The sequence below is a fragment of the Coregonus clupeaformis genome, chromosome 16 (genome assembly GCF_020615455.1).
Source record: "Coregonus clupeaformis isolate EN_2021a chromosome 16, ASM2061545v1, whole genome shotgun sequence".
NCBI classification, from domain to species: Eukaryota; Metazoa; Chordata; class Actinopteri; order Salmoniformes; family Salmonidae; genus Coregonus; species Coregonus clupeaformis.
The window spans coordinates 27,236,252-27,254,480 of NC_059207.1; the positions used below are offsets into that span (position 1 = coordinate 27,236,252).

Below are 18,229 nucleotides of genomic sequence, written 5' to 3' on the forward strand. Positions count from 1 at the left end.
ACTGAGCCTCATTTTGACTTGTTTTAAGGACATTACATCAAAGTTGGATCAGCCTGTAGTGTGGTTTTCCACTTTAATTTTGAGTGTGACTCCAAATCCAGACCTCCATGGGTTGATACATTTGATTTCCATTGATAATTTTTGTGAGATTTTGTTGTCAGCACATTCACATCAAGTATTTAATAAGATTATTTCATTCATTCAGATCTAGGATGTGTTATTTTAGTGTTCCCTTTATTTTTTTGAGCAGTGTATTTGGCTGACTGTTGTTAATATGAACACTTTTAAATATAATATTAATATGTATGTCTAAATGTTAACATGCTTTTATTGATATATGACAATGGTATATGCTATAAAGTATGTGTTTTATGTGTCCCCCCCTCCCAGGGAGGCCCCAGTTTGGTCATATGGGGGAGATTGTGGACGGGGTGGACATGCGAGCGGAGGTGGCACTGCTCAGCAGGAACATACTAATCTATGGGGAGATGGAAAACACCTGCTATGGAAACAACTGGTGCCAGTTCTTTGGCCACGACACATACGGCGGACACATCAAGGTGTGTGCTTATGTAACAGTGTGTAACTGTGAGTATAGGGTCTGTGTTGAACCTTGAGCCTGCCCTGTGCATTTCAGCCTGAGTTAAATGCTTATTTAATGCCATTCAGTCTAGTGTAATCATGTTGAACATTACCATATTGCTGTGGCGGAGGGTCATTAGAGCATTCAGCAGATGCTGAATGACTGAGGACATTCAGCATTCACACATGATATAACAACATGTAATGTTCATTAGGCACCTAATTGAAGAAAACAGACAGAAACAGGGAGGAACTACCAATAAGAAATGTTGGTTTTAAAAATGTTGGTTGCATATGTTTTCCGTTGCATGCCCTAATGAACACAACCCAGGGACCACTCAGAGAGAGAGGGGGCATGGATGAACAACACTCACTACTCTTAATGTTTTGTGTTTCAGTATAGTAATTCTTTGTTCTTTTTTACTCTGTATATTTCAAACCCCCACTGAGCACACAAACCTCAGTCACTCTCAAACACTTACTCAGACCAACGTCAATACACACACCCCTCCCTCACACACACACATTCTCTGTGTCCGTGCTGCACAAGTACAATATTTGCTCTGTATAATGTGTTACATACTCATGCTCCCTTCTGATAAATACATAATAACATTCCTCTTGCCTTATGTAAGCAGCCCCTTTGCAGTAAATGGAAAAACCCTTGTTACTTGACTGTAGAGAGTTCTGTCCAAGTGTAGTGTGTGAGTTTGGTTGAGTGAATGAGTGAGTTTCAGTTAGCTTGAGGGATTGGCCAATATCTCCTTAACACAAAACAGAATGTGGAAAAGGCCATATACCTAAGACAGACCTCCCTGAGTTTACTGCATGTGTTAGTGTCTATTTGCTCATTAGGCCATATTTGTGTGTGTCTCTGTCTTCTCTCTCTCTCTCTCTCTCTCTCTCTCTGTATAGCATTGTTTGTGCTCAGATCATCTCAGTTTTTGCACGATCTTCCATTTATCAACAGATGTAACTGTAAACTAGAACCATCAATAGATCAACAGAACCAGAGTAATATGATACACACAGCACAGCTTACTCTTCTCTCTCTCTACCCCAATTCTCCTCAGATATTTGGGAACTTCACCTCGGTGCACCTGTCCCACGTGGAGCTGAGGAACATGGGGCAGCAGGAGCAGGGCCGCTACCCGCTCCACTTCCACCGCTGTGGGGACGTTGACTGGCGAGGAGGCTACCGGGAACCAGCCTACGTGGACGGCCTCTCCATCCACCACTCCTTCTCCCGCTGCATCACCATCCACGCCACCAACGGCCTGCTGGTGTGTGTATGTGTGTGTGTGTGTGTGCTGTATGTGTGTCAGGGCTGGGGTCAATTGAAGGCAGTCAATTCAGGAAGTGATTTTAATTTAAAATTCAAAAATGGAAAAACCTTTTGAAATAAATTGCTTCTACTTCTCAGTTTATTGATAAGTCATTGAAAATAGATGTAATTTAAGTTTACTTCATGAATTGACTGTCTTAAATTCTAATTGACTCCAGCCTTGGTGTATGTGCCGTATGTGTGATGATAAAACTTGGGGAAATGAGGACCATATGACGCCAGTCATTAAATAAATTCATGTCAAATGCATTGAAGTGAATCGACCAACATTCAGATAACATGATGCAGCAACTCCAAGCTGCTTTCCTGCTCTGCTCGTGTCTCTGGTGTTGAACGTTTCCCAAATGTTTCTCCTCCCCAGGTGAAGGACACTGTGGGCTATGACACCCTGGGTCACTGTTTCTTCCTGGAGGACGGGATAGAGCAGAGGAACACATTCTTCCACAACCTGGGTTTGTTGACCCGACCGGGAACGCTCCTGCCCACCGACCGCAACGAGACCATGTGCACCAGCATCCGAGACAAAGTGTTCAAGAACTACACGCCTTCACCGAGCATGGAGTGCAAGTAAGACCTTGAGAGAAGACAAAGGGTTCATGTCCTCTGTGTGAGAGTGATAGGGCCATCTTATCCCTGCAAAAACAACCACCCTGCTGCATGGGATGTGTTTCTGTTTCTGGGGGAGGTTGAAAAGGAGGTCTGTTTGGGGAGCATCAGTTGCATTTTTTTGAGGACTGTGTGTGTGTGAGAGAGAGAGAGAGAGAACGTGTGCGTGTGTGTGTTGGCAGAACTGTCCCTGTACAGGATTTATGTGGGAGAGGTGGATTATTCCATGGATAACAGGAGTCACTGTTCTTATTAAATTAATAGATCTTGATATTAACAATCAGTTAGCCTGGAGACATCTCCTCTAATGCCCTTTCATCCTCCCTGTGTGTGTGTGTGTGTGTGTGTGTGTCTGTCTGTGTCTGCTCGGTGTGTGTGTGTTTGTTTTAGGGCAGTGTCTACGTTCTGGATCGCCAACCCCAATAATAACCTCATAAGCAACGCTGCTGCTGGCTCCCAGGTATGACTGCCAACCAACAAAACAACACTGTTTAATAATGAATGAATAACGATCAGCAGGGGACTGAGACTGTACATCTGGTGAGGCTGCCCCCACCATCCCATCCCAGACATCATTCATTATCTTTTTGATCTCATGGATGGTCAGTCCTTATATCCATAGCTCTATCTATGAAATCTCCAGCCCATTGCTCAGCTGCTTTGGGCATTTTGTTGTTGTTTGAATTATGAACTGCAGCTTTATGGTTTAGCCACTCATAAGGATCTAAGGCTGTGGCTTACCGGTTCATCTCATGTGATGATGTGATAAATCTGGGGAGATATTGGGTTCTTACTTTTACATCAACCGCAATAAATGATGGCTTCAACCAGGAGATAAAGTTAAACATCAAGACCTTACTATTTTAGTTCAAGCACCATTGTATCAATGTGCCTGTGCAGTACTCAATGACAGTACTCTCTCTGTGCAGTTCTCTCTCTCTCTCTCAGACCTGCTGTCTCGACCTCTGAATCCTCGGCTATGAAAAGCAAACATTTACTCCTGAGGTGCTGACCTGTTGCACCCTCTATAACCACTGATTATTATTTGACCCTGCTGGTCATCCTATGAACATTTTGAAGAATGATCTGGCCTTAATGGCCATGTACTCTTTAAAATCTCCACCTGGCACAGCCAGAAGAGGACTAGCCACCCCTCAGAGGCTGGTTCCTCTCTAGGTTTCTTCCTAGGTTCCTGCCTTTCTAGGGAGTTTTTCCTAGCCACTGTGCTTCTATATCTGCATTGCTTGCTCTTTGGGGTTTTAGGCTCGGTTTCTGTATAAGCACTTTGTGACATCTGCTGATGTAAAAAGGGCTTATAAATACATTTGATTGATTATTACTCGAGGATCATTATTCTTTCACTCCATTGTCAAAGCCACTTTCTATTATTCTTATTCTCATTTTCCTCCCCCATGTCATCCTAAAGGATGCTGGGATATGGTATGTGTTCCACAGCTCATCCACGGGGGACTCTCATGGGCTGGTTCCAGAGACCCGGGCAGAGCTGACCCCGCTGGGGATCTTCTACAACAACCGTGTGCACTCCAACTTTAAGGTACCACTCACTGGCAGCACTGTGTAAAAGACAAACACACTGGTTCTGTGTGGCTCAGCTGGTAAAAGCATGGCGCTAACAACACTAAGATCTTGGAATTAAATTCCCACAGGGATCACATACACAAAGTAGTAAGAGCTCTTCCAATTGTAGAGGAAATAATGTGTGTGGTAGAAATACAGGTGCAAAAATAAGTGAAAACCAAGTTGCATTGGTTAAATCAAGTAGGTAAGTAGAATCAGGTGGGTAAATAATTAGCTATCAAATGAACCAATCAAAGGAGAGAGCGTTAGGAAAGAGTTTGGGCTGGACTGATAAATAGAGATAAGAAACCTGGTCAGTTTGGTGTTACCCATCCAGGTGAATGCAAAGCACACCATGCAGAGAGGAAAGGAGATCTCAGAGGACATCAGGACGAGGGTAGTGAGAGCACATCAGTCTGGGGAAGGCTATAAAATCATCTAAAAAATATTTGAGCTCCATCAGTCCACTGTGAGGCAAATAATTTACAAATGGAGAGCATTTAACATGACAGCATCTCAGCCTAGATGTGGACGCCATTCCAAAATATCCCCAAGAGCCACAAGAACAATAATAAATCAGGTAAAAGCCAACCCAAACATAACATCTAGAGATTTGCAGACCTCCTTTGCTGCATCTCAGGTAACTGTGCATGCTTCAACAATAAGAACACTGAATCGAAATGCCATTCATGGGAGGGTTGCTAGGAAGAAGCCTCTGCTGTCACAAAATAACCAAACTTTGCCAGAGACCACCTGGACAAACCTGAAGGTTTCTGGAAGTCCATTCTCTGGACCGATGAGTCCAAAATATATTGTTCTTGTGGCTTCGGGACAGGTCTCTGAATGTCCTTGAGAGGCCCAGCCAGAGCCCGGACTTGAACCCGATCGAACATCTCTGGAGAGACCTGAAAATAGCTGTGCAGCAACGCTCCCCATCCAACCTGACAGAGCTTGAGAGGATCTGTAGAGAAGAAGGGGAGAAACTCCCCAAATACAGGTGTGCCAAGCTTGCAGCGTCATACCCAAGAAGACTCAAGGCTGTAATCGCTGCCAAAGGTGCTTCAACAAAGTACTGAGTAAAGGGTCTGAATACTTATGTAAATGTTATATTTCTGTTTTTTATTTTTAATATATTTGCAAACATTTCTTGTGTGTAGTTTGATGAGGAAAAAAACTATTTAATAAATTGTAGAATAAGGCTGTAACGTAACAAAACGTGGAAATAGTCAAGGGGTCTGAATACTTTCTGAATTCACTGTTTATACCTGTGGTATATACACAGTCTCATTGCATTGCATTCACACTTGAACTGCACATTACACACTACACTCTTAAATCTCATACATTTGACAATATATCTGTTTTACAGAGATGCTACTGTGTACTATTACGACACTCACATGAAAAACATGTAAAACTGTCCTACTCCTTTATGGGGGGGGGCTGCCGTTTCACTGAAAAACGAATGAAGGTTTGTGCCTTTAAGTCCCTATTTGTGACAGTAGTTCCCATACCTGTTTGTGTTACCCAGGCTGGGCTCTTCATTGATAAAGGTGTGAAGACCACCAATGCCAGTGCTGCAGACCCCCGGGAGTACCTGTGTCTGGACAACAACGCCAGGTAAGAATACAGGTCAAACTACATTGCATTTAGAATGCACAGGAAATGTTACGAAAGGGGCGAACTAGTCAGTTTTTCTGTGCTGGTCACACAGAATTAAATTTCGACATGCAGTGATCAATCGTTTGGATCAATAATTGTCTATATACAGTGCTGCTTGAATGTATGTAAACCCTACAGGGCTGGTCATTATTTTGCTATAAAATATTAAAATAAATCCTTATCTAAAGACATTCCAAGTAAATGACAGAAACCAAAAAATATGATATTTGTATTGTTTATTTAACAAGTGGTTTATTTAACAGAAACTCAGATTTGATGTGTGCAAAAATATGTGAACCCCTTCCGTCAATAGCTTGTGGCACCTCCATTAGCAGCGATAACTTGGACTAAATGTCTCCTATAGCCAGTAACCAGTCTCTGACATCTGTTTTGAGGGATTTTTGCCCACTCCTCCTTACAGAACTCAGCCAATTGAGTGAGGTTTGAGGGTGTCTGGCATGAACTGCCCGCTTCAGGTCCTGCCACAGCATCTCGATTGGATTTAGGTCAGGACTTTGACTTGGCCAATCCAAAACACAAATCTTCTTTCTCCTGAGCCATTCTTTGGTAGATTTGCTTGAATGCTTTGTGTTGTTGTCTTGTTGGAAGACCCATTTTCGGCCCAGCTTTAGCTCCTTGACTGATGGCCTGACGTTCTGTTCAAAAATCTCCTGGTACACCTCAGAATTCATGGTTCCCTTAATCATGTGGAGTCGTCCAGGTCCAGAGGAGGAAAAGCAGCCCCAGATCTTGACATTCCCACCACCATGCTTGACTGTTGGGATAAGGTTATTTTGGTGGTAGGCGTGTTGGGTTTTCGCTAAACATAGCAGTGTTGATTGTGACCAAAAAGGTCAATTTTGGACTCATCAGTCCAGAGAATGGACTTCCAGAAACCTTCAGGTTTGTCCAGGTGGTCTCTGGCAAAGTTTGGTTATTTTGTGACAGCAGAGGCTTCTTCCTAGCAACCCTCCCATGAATGGCATTTCGATTCAGTGTTCTTATTGTTGAAGCATGCACAGTTACCTGAGATGCAGCAAAGGAGGTCTGCAAATCTCTAGATGTTATATTTGGGTTGGCTTTTACCTGATTTATTATTGTTCTTGTGACTCTTGGGGATATTTTGGAATGGCGTCCACATCTAGGCCGAGTTGCTGTCATGTTAAATGCTCTCCATTTGTAAATTATTTGCCTCACAGTGGACTGATGGAGCTCAAATATTTTTGAGATGATTTTATAGCCTTCTCCAGACTGATGTGCTCTCACTACCCTCGTCCTGATGTCCTCTGAGATCTCCTTTCCTCTCTGCATGGTGTGCTTTGCATTCATTTACATTACATTTTAGTCATTTAGCAGACTCTCTTATCCAGAGCGACTTACAGTTAGTGAATACATAAAAAAATTAAAAAATAAATTACACTGGCCCCCCGTGGGAATCGAACCCACAACCCTGGCGTTGCAAACGCCATGCTCTATCAACTGAGCTACATCCCTGCCGGGCATTCCCTCCCCTACCCTGGACCAATTGTGCGCCGCCCATGAGTCTCCCGGTCGCGGCCGGCTGCGACAGAGCCTGGATTCGAACCAGGATCTCTAGTGGCACAGTTAGCACTGCGATGCAGTGCCTTAGACCACTGCGCCACTCAGGAGTACACTCAGGAGTACATTCACCTGGATGGGTAACACCAAACTGACCAGGTTTCTTATCTCTATTTATCAGTCCAGCCCAAACTCTTTCCTAACGCTCTCTCCTTTGATTGGTTCATTTGATAGCTAATTATTTACCCACCTGATTCTACTTACCTACTTGATTTAACCAATGCAACTTGGTTTTCACTTATTTTTGCACCTGTTTTTCTACCACACGCATTATTTCCTCTACACCAACATATGGTATTGGTAAATATAAACCTGTTATGTCAGATCAAAAGGCTGGTTCTGATTTAAATGAAGATTTCATGGTTAGTTAGTATCTATCTGTACAGCACTTAGATGGTCTGTAGTTTATATGGTATGGTCTGTACTGGACTTGGATAGTCTGTACTGGTCTGTACTCTCCTTGTACAGTATTCTGGAGGGTCTGGCAGGTTTGTGTTTACAGACAAAACAAGGCTCCACAGATAGTTTCCACTCTGCAGCAGTCTGTCCAAATACAAGTCTCTGCTTCAACAGATGGAAGGAAAATAGCTTACGCCCTCTAAGACCACTGCCCATGCTGTGTGTGTGTGTTTAGTGGTTGTGTGTGAAGGTGAGGACTGAGATTGTGTGTGTGTGTAGTGTTTGTCTGTGGGTATTTTCTAAGAGTGTTGTGTGTCAGATCGAGAGTGTATGTGTGTTTCTATACTCATAATACACGTGGATCAGGTTCCGTCCACATGAGAATGCAGACCCAAACCAGCCGCGGGTGGCTGCTCTCATCGACACACTCATCGCCTTTAAGAACAACGACCTCGGAGCCTGGATACGTGGCGGTGACATTACCATTCAGAACTCTGGGTGAGTGCTGTGATGTCATCTCATTGAGCCCATGATGAATGTGGTTACTGTATCATTGTTCATCAATGTGCTGTGCAGTAGTCACATCTCATGGATTCTCTCTTCCATTTCCCTGTATGATTCACAAAGAGAAGAGTGTCTCAGGAGTTACTATAGCAACTTACATTAGAATTAGTAGTTAGCATGCTATGCTAACATATAAACAAGTGGCCATCTCGGATGAGGCAAAGGGCCAGGAGTTCCTCTTTCTCAGTCCTCAAGGCTATGGATGACATTGAACTGGTGACTCCTCCACTGCTGGGTTAGCCCTACTCAGTGGAGCTCTCAAACAGTGCACATCGCAATGCAGAATGAATGATACGTTAATTCTCTCTGGTTATAGATTTGCAGACAATGGGGTGGGACTCTCCTTTGCGAGGTATGTACCAAGGCTCCTGTGTCTGTTTCTACACTTGTGTGTCTGTCTGTACATTCATAACACCCCCACCACCTATACACATACACTTATGCTCAAAAACACATCCTGTCCCTTTCCTCTCCCTCCGTCAGTGACGGTAGTTATCCCAAGGACGAGGGTTCCAGTCAGGAAGTGACTCAGTCTCTGTTTGTGGGAGAGAGCCGGAACCGTGGCTTCAATGGAGGCCAGAACAAGTACTGGGGCCAGGGAGGAGCAGACGGCAAGATGAGGACACTACCCAGGAACAGGTGTGTGTGTGTGAAAGAAATACTGTAATAAAAAAACTGTAGATAGTGTTGGAGAGGTGCATTGCTCTTGGAGGGGAAGTACTGCTTTGACTAACTTCCTGTAATAGGATGAATGGTTTTGCAGTGTTTCAATCACTTCTGTATTTCCTGAAAACCGACTTCCTCCATCCGCGTAGTAAGCCGCCTTTGATAAACAATGACTGAAAGAAAAGAAAAAAAATCAAAGCGTTGCTTACAGTCGTTTACATTTTAGTCATTTAGCAGACGCTCTTATCCAGTGAGTGCATATATTTTCATACTGGCCCCCTGTGGGAAACGAACCCACAACCCTGGCGTTGCAAGCGCCATGCTCTACCAACTGAACTACAGGGGACTACAGTCATCAATGAGAAATTAGAGTCTGGGAAACAGTCAGTCAGTCACGGAGAACAGTTGCGGAGGAGCACTCGGATCAGGGACAGGGAGCAGGCTGTAACCCACCCACCCACAGTCAGAGCCGGTCCTCTGGCTCGGGTTCATTAAGGTATGTAACGGAAAATGTTTTTAAACGTTTTTTTCAGTAGAAAAAAAAGAGAGAGCATTGAACGTTTATTGGGATGACTCTTGTCCTTGTGGAAGAACTGAGCGATTTCCGCTAGATGGGCCAGCTGCAAAGTCAAAATTGGCTATATTGTAAAACATTCATGAAAACTAAAATGTGCTTTTTGGTCTTAATTTAAGGTTAGGGTGTGGCATTATTGTTAGCAGTGTAGTTAATGTTAAGGTTATGGTTAGGTTTAAAATCAGATTTGATCAAATTAAATGTTATTTGTCACATGCGCCAAATACAGCAGGTGTAGACCTTACCATGAAATGCTTACGAGCCGTTAACCAACAATGCAGAGTTTAAAAAAAGTAAGAAACATTTGCAAATAGACTAAAGGAAAAATTGTAACACAATAAAATAACAATAACGAGGCTGTATACAAGGGTACCGGTACCGAGTCAATGTGCAGGGGTACGGGTTAGTCGAGGTAATATGTACATTTAGGTAGGGGTAAAATGACTATGCATAGATAATAAACAGAGAATAGCAGCAGCGTATGTGAAGAAATGTGTGTGTGACATCAATATGTGTGTGTGTGTTGTAGTGTCAGTGTAATATGTGTGTGGTAGAGTCCAGTGAGTGTACATCAAGCCTGTGAAAGAGAGTCGGTGCAAAAAATATATAATAAATACGATTAAAATAAGGCGGTCAATGCAAATAGTCCGGGTAGCCATTTGATTAACTGTTCAGCAGTCTTATGACTTGGGGGTAGAAGCTGTTAAGGAGCCTTTTATAGAGGTCCTGGATGGCAGGAAGCTCGGCCCCAGTGATGTACTGGGCTGTACTCACTACCCTCTGTAGCGCCTTGAGGTCGGATGCAGAGCAGTTGCCATACCAAGCAGTGATGCAACCAGTCAGGATGCTCTTAATGGTGCAGCTGTCGAACGTTTTGAGGATCTGAGGACCCATGCCAAATCTTTTCAGCCTCCTGAGGGGGAATAGGCGTTGTCGTGCCCTCTTCACAACTATCTTGTTGTGGACCATGATCGATCCTTATTGATGTGGATACCAAGGATCCTGAAGCTCTCGACCAGATCCTCTACAGCCCTGTCGATGTAAATGGGGACGTGCTCGGTCCTCCTTTTCCTGTAGTCCACGATCAGCTCCTTTGTCTTGCTCACGTTGAGGGAGAGGTTGTTGTCCTGGCACAATACTGTCAGGTCTCTGGCCTCCTCCCTATAGGCTGTCTTATCGTCATCGGTGATCAGGCCTACCACCGTCGTGTCGTTGGCAAACTTAATGATGGTGTTGGAGTCGTGCGTGGCCACGCAGTCATGGGTGAACAGAGAGTACTGGAGGGGACTAAGCACGCACCCCTGAGGGGCCACCGTGTTGAGGGTCAGCGTGGTGGATGTGTTGTTGCCTACCCTCACCACCTGGGGACGGCCCGTCTGGAAGTCCAGGATCCAGTTGCAGAGGAAGGTGTTCAGTCCCAGGGTACTTCGCTTAGTGATAAGCTTGGAGGGCACTATGGTGTTGAACGCTGAGCTGTAATCAATTAACAGCATTCTCAGGTAGGTGTTCCTTTTGTATTACAGACTGGGTCAGGGAGAGGTTGAAAATGTCAGTGAAGACACTTGCCCGCTGGTCAGTGCATGCTCTGAGTACGCAACAGCTGGTGCTCTCATGCATTGTTCAGTGTTGCTTGCCTCGACGCGAGCATAGAAGGCTTAATTGTCTGGGAGGCCCACGTCACTGGACAGCTTGCGGCTGGGTTTCCCTTTGTAATCGGGATAGTTTGCAAACTCTGCCACATCCGACGAGCGTCAGAGCCGGTGTAGTAGGATTCGATCTTAGTCCTGTATTGATGCTTTGCCTGTTTGTTGGTTCGGCGGAGGGCGTAATGGGATTTCGTATAAGCGTCCGGATTAGTGTCCCGCTCCTTGAAAGGGTCAGCTCTAGCCTTTAGCTCAGTGCAGATGTTGCCTGTAATCCATGGCTTCTGGTTGGGATATGTACGTACAGTTGAAGTCAGAAGTCATTAAAACTTGTTTTTCAACCACTCCACAAATTTCTTGTTAACAAACTATAGTTTTGGCAAGTCGGTTAGGACATCTACTTTGTGCATGACACAAGTCATTTTTCCAACAATTGTTTACAGACATATTATTTCACTTATAATTCACTGTTTCACAATTCCAGTGGGTCAGACATTTACATACACTAAGTTGACTGTGCCTTTAAACAGCTTGGAACATTCCAGAAAATCATATTATGGCTTTAGAAGCTTCTGATAGGCTAATTGACATAATTTGAGTCAATTGGAGGTGTACCTGTGGATGTATTGCAAGGCCTACCTTCAAACTCAGTGCCTCTTTGCTTGACATCATGGGAAAATCTAAAGAAATCAACCAAGACCTCAGAAAAAAAATGGTAGACCTCCACAAGTCTGGTTCATCCTTGGGAGCAATTTCCAAACGCCTGAAGGTACCACGTTCATCTGTACAAACAATAGTATGCAAGTATAAACACCATGGGACCACGCAGCCGTCATACCGCTCAGGAAGGAGACGTGTTCTGACTCCTAGAGATGAACGTACTTTGGTGCGAAAAGTGAAAATCAATAGCAGAACAACAGCAAAGGACCTTGTGAAGATGCTGGAGGAAACAGGTACAAAAGTTTCTATATCCACAGAAAAACTAGTCCTATATCGACATAACCTGAAAGGCTGCTCAGGAAGGAAGAAGCTACTGCTCCAAAACCGCCATAAAAAAGCCAGACTACGGTTTGCAACTGCACATGGGGACAAAGATCGTACTTTTTGGAGAAATGTCCTCTGGTCTGATGAAACAATAGATCTGAATAGAACTGTTTGGTCATAATGACCATTGTTATATTTGGAGGAAAAAGGGGGTTGCTTGCAAGCCGAAGAACACCATCCCAACCGTGAAGCACGGGGGTGGCAGCATCATGCTGTGGGGGTGCTTTGCTGCAGGAGAGACTGGTGCACTTCACAAAATAGATGGAATCATGAGGAAGGAAAATGATGTGGATATATTGAAGCAACATCTCAAGACATCAGTTCAGAAGTTAAAGCTTGGTTGCAAATGGGTCTTCCAAATGGACAATTGCCCCAAGCATACTTCCAAAGTTTTGGCAAAATGGCTTAAGGACAACAAAGTCAAGGTATTGGTGTGGCCATCACAAAGCCCTGACCTCAATCCTATAGAACATTTGTGGCTGGATGTTCTTTGGGTTGTGGACCATTTTTGATACACACAGGAAACTGTTGAGCGCGAGAAACTTAGCAGTGTTGCAGTTCTTGACACAAACCGGTGCGCCTGACACCTACTACCATACCCCGTTCAATGGCACTTAAATATTTTGTCTTGTCCATTCACACTCTTAATGGCACACATACACAATCCCATGTCTCAATTGTCTCCAAGGCTTCTTCAACCTGTCTCCTCCCCTTCAGCTACACTGATTGAAATGGATTTAACAAGTGACATCAATAAGGGATCATAGCTTTCAACTGGATTCACCTGGTCAGTCTGTCATGGAAAGAGCAGGTGTTCTTAATGTTTTGTACACTCAGTGTAGATGCCTTGGATCAGCTGATCCTGTCTTGAATGTAACGTGACATTTGTGGAAGTTCCATGTTTTGTTTGTGTTAGCTCGTTGTGACTATAGTTCATGTTTGTTGTGTGACTCTCACACTGATTTTCCAAAGGACGTTCCCGATCCGCGGCTTCCAGATCTACGACGGTCCTGTGCGGATCACCCAGAGCACGTTCCGAAATTACATCCCAACGACGGAGCGTTTCACCAGTGCGGTGGGCTTCAACCTAAAGAACACCTGGCAGCTCACGCCTCGCAACAACCTGTCCAAGCTCAGCTTCCAGCCCACTGTGAGTAACTAGCACATCACTCCACCTTTCATCCTGGAAGTGCACACTCATTCTCTGCCCCTCATACATTGAAAAGCATTGAATTGGTGCAAGCACGGTGGAGGGAGTTTCTGCCGTATTCCTTACACCAGTGAGTGCTTTCCTTTTAAATCCATGAGGGGGAGTTTGAGTGCACACTTCGGGAGAAGGGCCATTGCCTCTTCTCTCTTGTTCTCAAATACTGACGTAATAATGATGTTACGAAAAATAAGTCTGATAAGAATATGTGTGATAATTATATCCGGACTCTGGTCCGGAAGCTAAATTCCTGCAATTCCATCCATTTTGCCATGGGGTTTTGTACTATGTATTTAAATACTGTATTCTAATATTTCTACTACTGTACATTGCATTTTAGTTTTTTTATTGATTTATTTCACCTTTATTTAACCAGGTAAGCCAGTTGAGAACAAGTTCTCATTTACAACTGCGACCTGGCCAAGATAAAGCAAAGCAGTACGATTAAAAACAACAACACAGAGTTACATATGGGGTAAAACAAAACATAAAGTCAAAAAAATACAACAGAAAATACAGTGGGGAAAAAAGGTATTTAGTCAGCCACCAATTGTGCAAGTTCTCCCACTTAAAAAGATGAGAGAGGCCTGTAATTTTCATCATAGGTACACGTCAACTATGACAGACAAATTGAGGAAAAAAAATCAAGAAAATCACATTGTAGGATTTTTAATGAAGTTATTTGCAAATTATGGTGGAAAATAAGTATTTGGTCACCTACAAACAAGCAAGATTTCTGGCTCTCATAGACCTGTAACTTATTCTTTAAGAGGCTCCTCTGTCCTCCACTCGTTATCTGTATTAATGGCACCTGTTTGAACTTGTTATCAGTATAAAAGACACCTGTCCACAACCTCAAACAGTCACACTCCAAACTCCACTATGGCCAAGACCAAAGAGCTGTCAAAGGACAGCAGAAACAAAATTGTAGACCTGCACCAAGCTGGGAAGACTGAATCTGCAATAGGTAAGCAGCTTGGTTTGAAGAAATCAACTGTGGGAGCAATTATTAGGAAATGGAAGACATACAAGACCACTGATAATCTCCCTCGATCTGGGGCTCCTCGCAAGATCTCACCTCGTGGGGTCAAAATGATCACAAGAACGGTGAGCAAAAATCCCAGAACCACACGGGGGGACCTAGTGAATGACCTGCATAGAGCTGGGACCAAAGTAACAAAGCCTACCATCAGTAACACACTACGCCGCCAGGGACTCAAATCCTGCAGTGCCAGACGTGTCCCCCTGCTTAAGCCAGTACATGTCCAGGCCCGTCTGAAGTTTGCTAGAGTGCATTTGGATGATCAAATCAAATCAAATCAAATCAAATTTTATTGGTCACATGCGCCCGAATACAACAAGTGCAGACATTACAGTGAAATGCTTACTTACAGCCCTTAACCAACAGTGCGTTTATTTTAAACAAAAAAAGTAAGAATAAAACAACAACAAAAAAAAGTGTTGAGAAAAACAAAGAGCAGAAGTAAAATAAAGTGACAGTAGGGAGGCTATATATACAGGGGGGTAACGGTGCAGAGTCAATGTGCGGGGGCACCGGCTAGTTGAGGTAGTTGAGGTAATATGTACATGTGGGTAGAGTTAAAGTGACTATGCATAAATACTTAACAGAGTAGCAGCAGCGTAAAAAGGATGGGGTGGGGGCAGTGCAAATAGTCCGGGTAGCCATGATTAGCTGTTCAGGAGTCTTATGGCTTGTGGGTAGAAGCTGTTGAAGTCTTTTGGACCTAGACTTGGCACTCCGTACCGCTTGCCGTGCGGTAGCAGAGAGAACAGTCTATGACTAGGGTGGCTGGAGTCTTTGACAATTTTGAGGGCCTTCCTCTGACACCGCCTGGTATAGAGGTCTTGGATGGCAGGGAGCTTTGCCCCAGTGATGTACTGGGCCGTACGCACTACCCTCTGCAGTGCCTTGCGGTCAGAGGCCAAGCAGTTGCCATACCAGGCGGTGATGCAACCAGTCAGGATGCTCGGTGGTGCAGCTGTAGAATTTTTTGAGGATCTGAGGACCCATGCCAAATCTTTTTAGTCTCCTGAGGGGGAATAGGCTTTGTCGTGCCCTCTTCACGACTGTCTTGGTGTGCTTGGACCATGATAGTTCGTTGGTGATGTGGACACCAAGGAACTTGAAGCTCTCAACCTGTTCCACTACAGCCCCGTCGATGAGAATGGGAAGAGGATTGGGAGAAAGTCATATGGTCAGATAAAACCAAAATATAACTTTTTGGTAAAAACTCAACTCGTCGTGTTTGGAGGACAAAGAATGCTGAGTTGCATCCAAAGAACACCATACCTACTGTGAAGCATGGGGGTGGAAACATCATGCTTTGGGGCTGTTTTTCTGCAAAGGGACCAGGACAACTGAACCGTGTAAAGGAAAGAATGAATGGGGCCATGTATCGTGAGATTTTGAGTGAAAACCTCCTTCCATCAGCAAGGGGATTGAAGATGAAACGTGGCTGGGTCTTTCAGCATGACAATGATCCCAAACACACCGCCGGGCAACGAAGGAGTGGCTTCGTAAGAAGCATTTCAAGGTCCTGGAGTGGCCTAGCCAGTCTCCAGATCTCAACCCCATAGAAAATCTTTGGAGGGAGTTGAAAGTCTGTGTTGCCCAGCGACAGCACCAAAACATCACTGCTCTAGAGGAGATCTGCATGGAGGAATGGGCCAAAATACCAGCAACAGTGTGTGAAAACCTTGTGAAGACTTACAGAAAACGTTCGACCTGTGTCATTGCCAACAAAGGGTATATAACAAAGTATTGAGAAACTTTTGTTATTGACCAAATACTTATTTTCCACCATAATTTGCAAATAAATTCATTAAAAATCCTACAATGTGATTTTCTGGAATTTATTTTCTTATTTTGTCTGTCATAGTTGACGTGTACCTATGATGAAAATTACAGGCCTCTCTCATCTTTTTTAAGTGGGAGAACTTGCACAATTGGTGGCTGACTAAATACTTTTTCCCCCACTGTATATATACAGTGTGTGCAAATGTAGCAAGTTATGGAGGTAAGGCAATAAATAGGCTATAGTGCAAAATAATTACAATTAGTATTAACACTGGAATGATAGATGTGCAAGAGATTATGTGCAAATTGAGATACTGGGGTGCAAATGAGCAAAATAAATAATAATATAGGGATGAGGTAGTTGGGTGGGCTAATTTCAGATGGGCTGTGTACAGGTGCAGTGATCGGTAAGGTGCTCTGACAACTGATGCTTAAAGTTAGTGAGGGAGATAAGTCTCCAGCTTCAGAGATTTTTGCAGTTCCAGTCATTGGCAGCAGAGAACTGGAAGGAATGGCGGCCAAAGGAGGTGTTGGCTTTGGGGATGACCAGTGAGATATACCTGCTGGAGCGCATACTACGGTTGGGTGTTGCTATGGTGACCAATGAGCTAAAATAAGGTGGGGATTTGCCTAGCCCTGATTTATAGACGGCCTGGAGCCAGTGGGTTTGACGACGAACATGTAATGAGGACCAGCCAACAAGAGCGTACAGGTCACAGTGGTGGATAGTGTATGGGGCTTTGGAGACAAAACGGATGGCACTGTGATAGACTACATCCAATTTGCTGAGTAGAGTGTTGGAGGCTATTTTGTAAATGACATCGCCGAAGTCAAGGATCGGTAGGATAGTCAGTTTAACGAGGGCATGTTTGGCAGCATGAGTGAAGGAGGCTTTGTTGCAAATAGGAAGCCGATTCTGGATTTAACTTTGGATTGGAGATTCTTAATGTGAGTCTGGAAGGAGAGTTTAGTCTAACCAGACACCTAGGTATTTGTAGTTGTCCACATACTTCAGGTCAGACCCGTCGAGAGTAGTGATTCTAGTCGGGTGGGCGGGTGCCAGCAGCCGTTCGATTGAAGAGCATGCATTTAGTTTTACTAGTGTTTAAGAGCAGTTGGAGGCTACTGAAGGAGTGTTGTATGGCGTTGAAGCTCGTTTGGAGGTTTGTTAACACAGTGTCCAATGAAGCGCCACGTATATTCCAAATGGTGTCGTCTGCGTAGAGGTGGATCTGAGAGTCACCAGCAGCAAGAGCGACATCATTGATATACACGGAGAAAAGAGTTGGCCCAAGAATTGAACCTTGTGGCACCCCCATAGAGACTGCCATAGGTCCAGACAACAGGCCCTCCGATTTGACACACTGAACTCTATCTGAGAAGTAGTTGGTGAACCAGGCGAGGCAGTCATTTGAGAAACCAAGGCTATTTAGTCTGCCAATAAGAATGCGGTGGTTGACAGAGTCGAAAGCCTTGGCCAGGTCAATGAAAACGGCTGCACAGTACTGTCTATTATCGATCGCGGTTATACTATCGTTTAGGACCTTGAGCGTGGCTGAAGTGTACCCATGACCAGCTCGAAACCGGATTGCATAGCGGAGATGGTACGGTGGGATTCAAATGGTCGGTGATCTGTTTGTTAACTTGGCTTTCAAAAACTTTCGAAAGGCAGGGCAGGATGGATATAGGTCTGTAACAGTTTGGATCTAGAGTGTCACCCCCTTTGAATAGGGGGATGACCGCGGCAGCTTTCCAATCTCTGGGGATCTCAGACATTACGAAAGAGAAGTTGAACAGGCTAGTAATAGGGGTTGCGACAATTTCGGCGGCTAGTTTTAGAAAGAAAGGGTCCAGATTGTCTAGCCCAGCTGATTTATAGGGGTCCAGATTGTGCAGCTCTTTCAGAACATCAGCTGTTTCAGAACATCAGCTGTCTGATGAT

General features: G+C 44.2%; 1 protein-coding gene across 1 annotated transcript in view; it reads left to right on the forward strand.

Moving 5' to 3' along the window:
- The window catches only part of LOC121584637 (cell surface hyaluronidase-like), a 42,684-nt gene that overhangs the window by 15,188 nt on the left and 9,267 nt on the right, over positions 1–18,229 (forward strand). The window contains exons 7-16 of the mRNA XM_041900637.2: positions 391–560; positions 1,656–1,865; positions 2,289–2,494; positions 2,924–2,993; positions 3,960–4,088; positions 5,643–5,731; positions 8,138–8,269; positions 8,652–8,687; positions 8,819–8,974; positions 13,235–13,412. Coding sequence (XP_041756571.2) covers positions 391–560; positions 1,656–1,865; positions 2,289–2,494; positions 2,924–2,993; positions 3,960–4,088; positions 5,643–5,731; positions 8,138–8,269; positions 8,652–8,687; positions 8,819–8,974; positions 13,235–13,412 — 1,376 coding nt within the window. The remainder of the gene's footprint in view (positions 1–390; positions 561–1,655; positions 1,866–2,288; positions 2,495–2,923; positions 2,994–3,959; positions 4,089–5,642; positions 5,732–8,137; positions 8,270–8,651; positions 8,688–8,818; positions 8,975–13,234; positions 13,413–18,229) is intronic.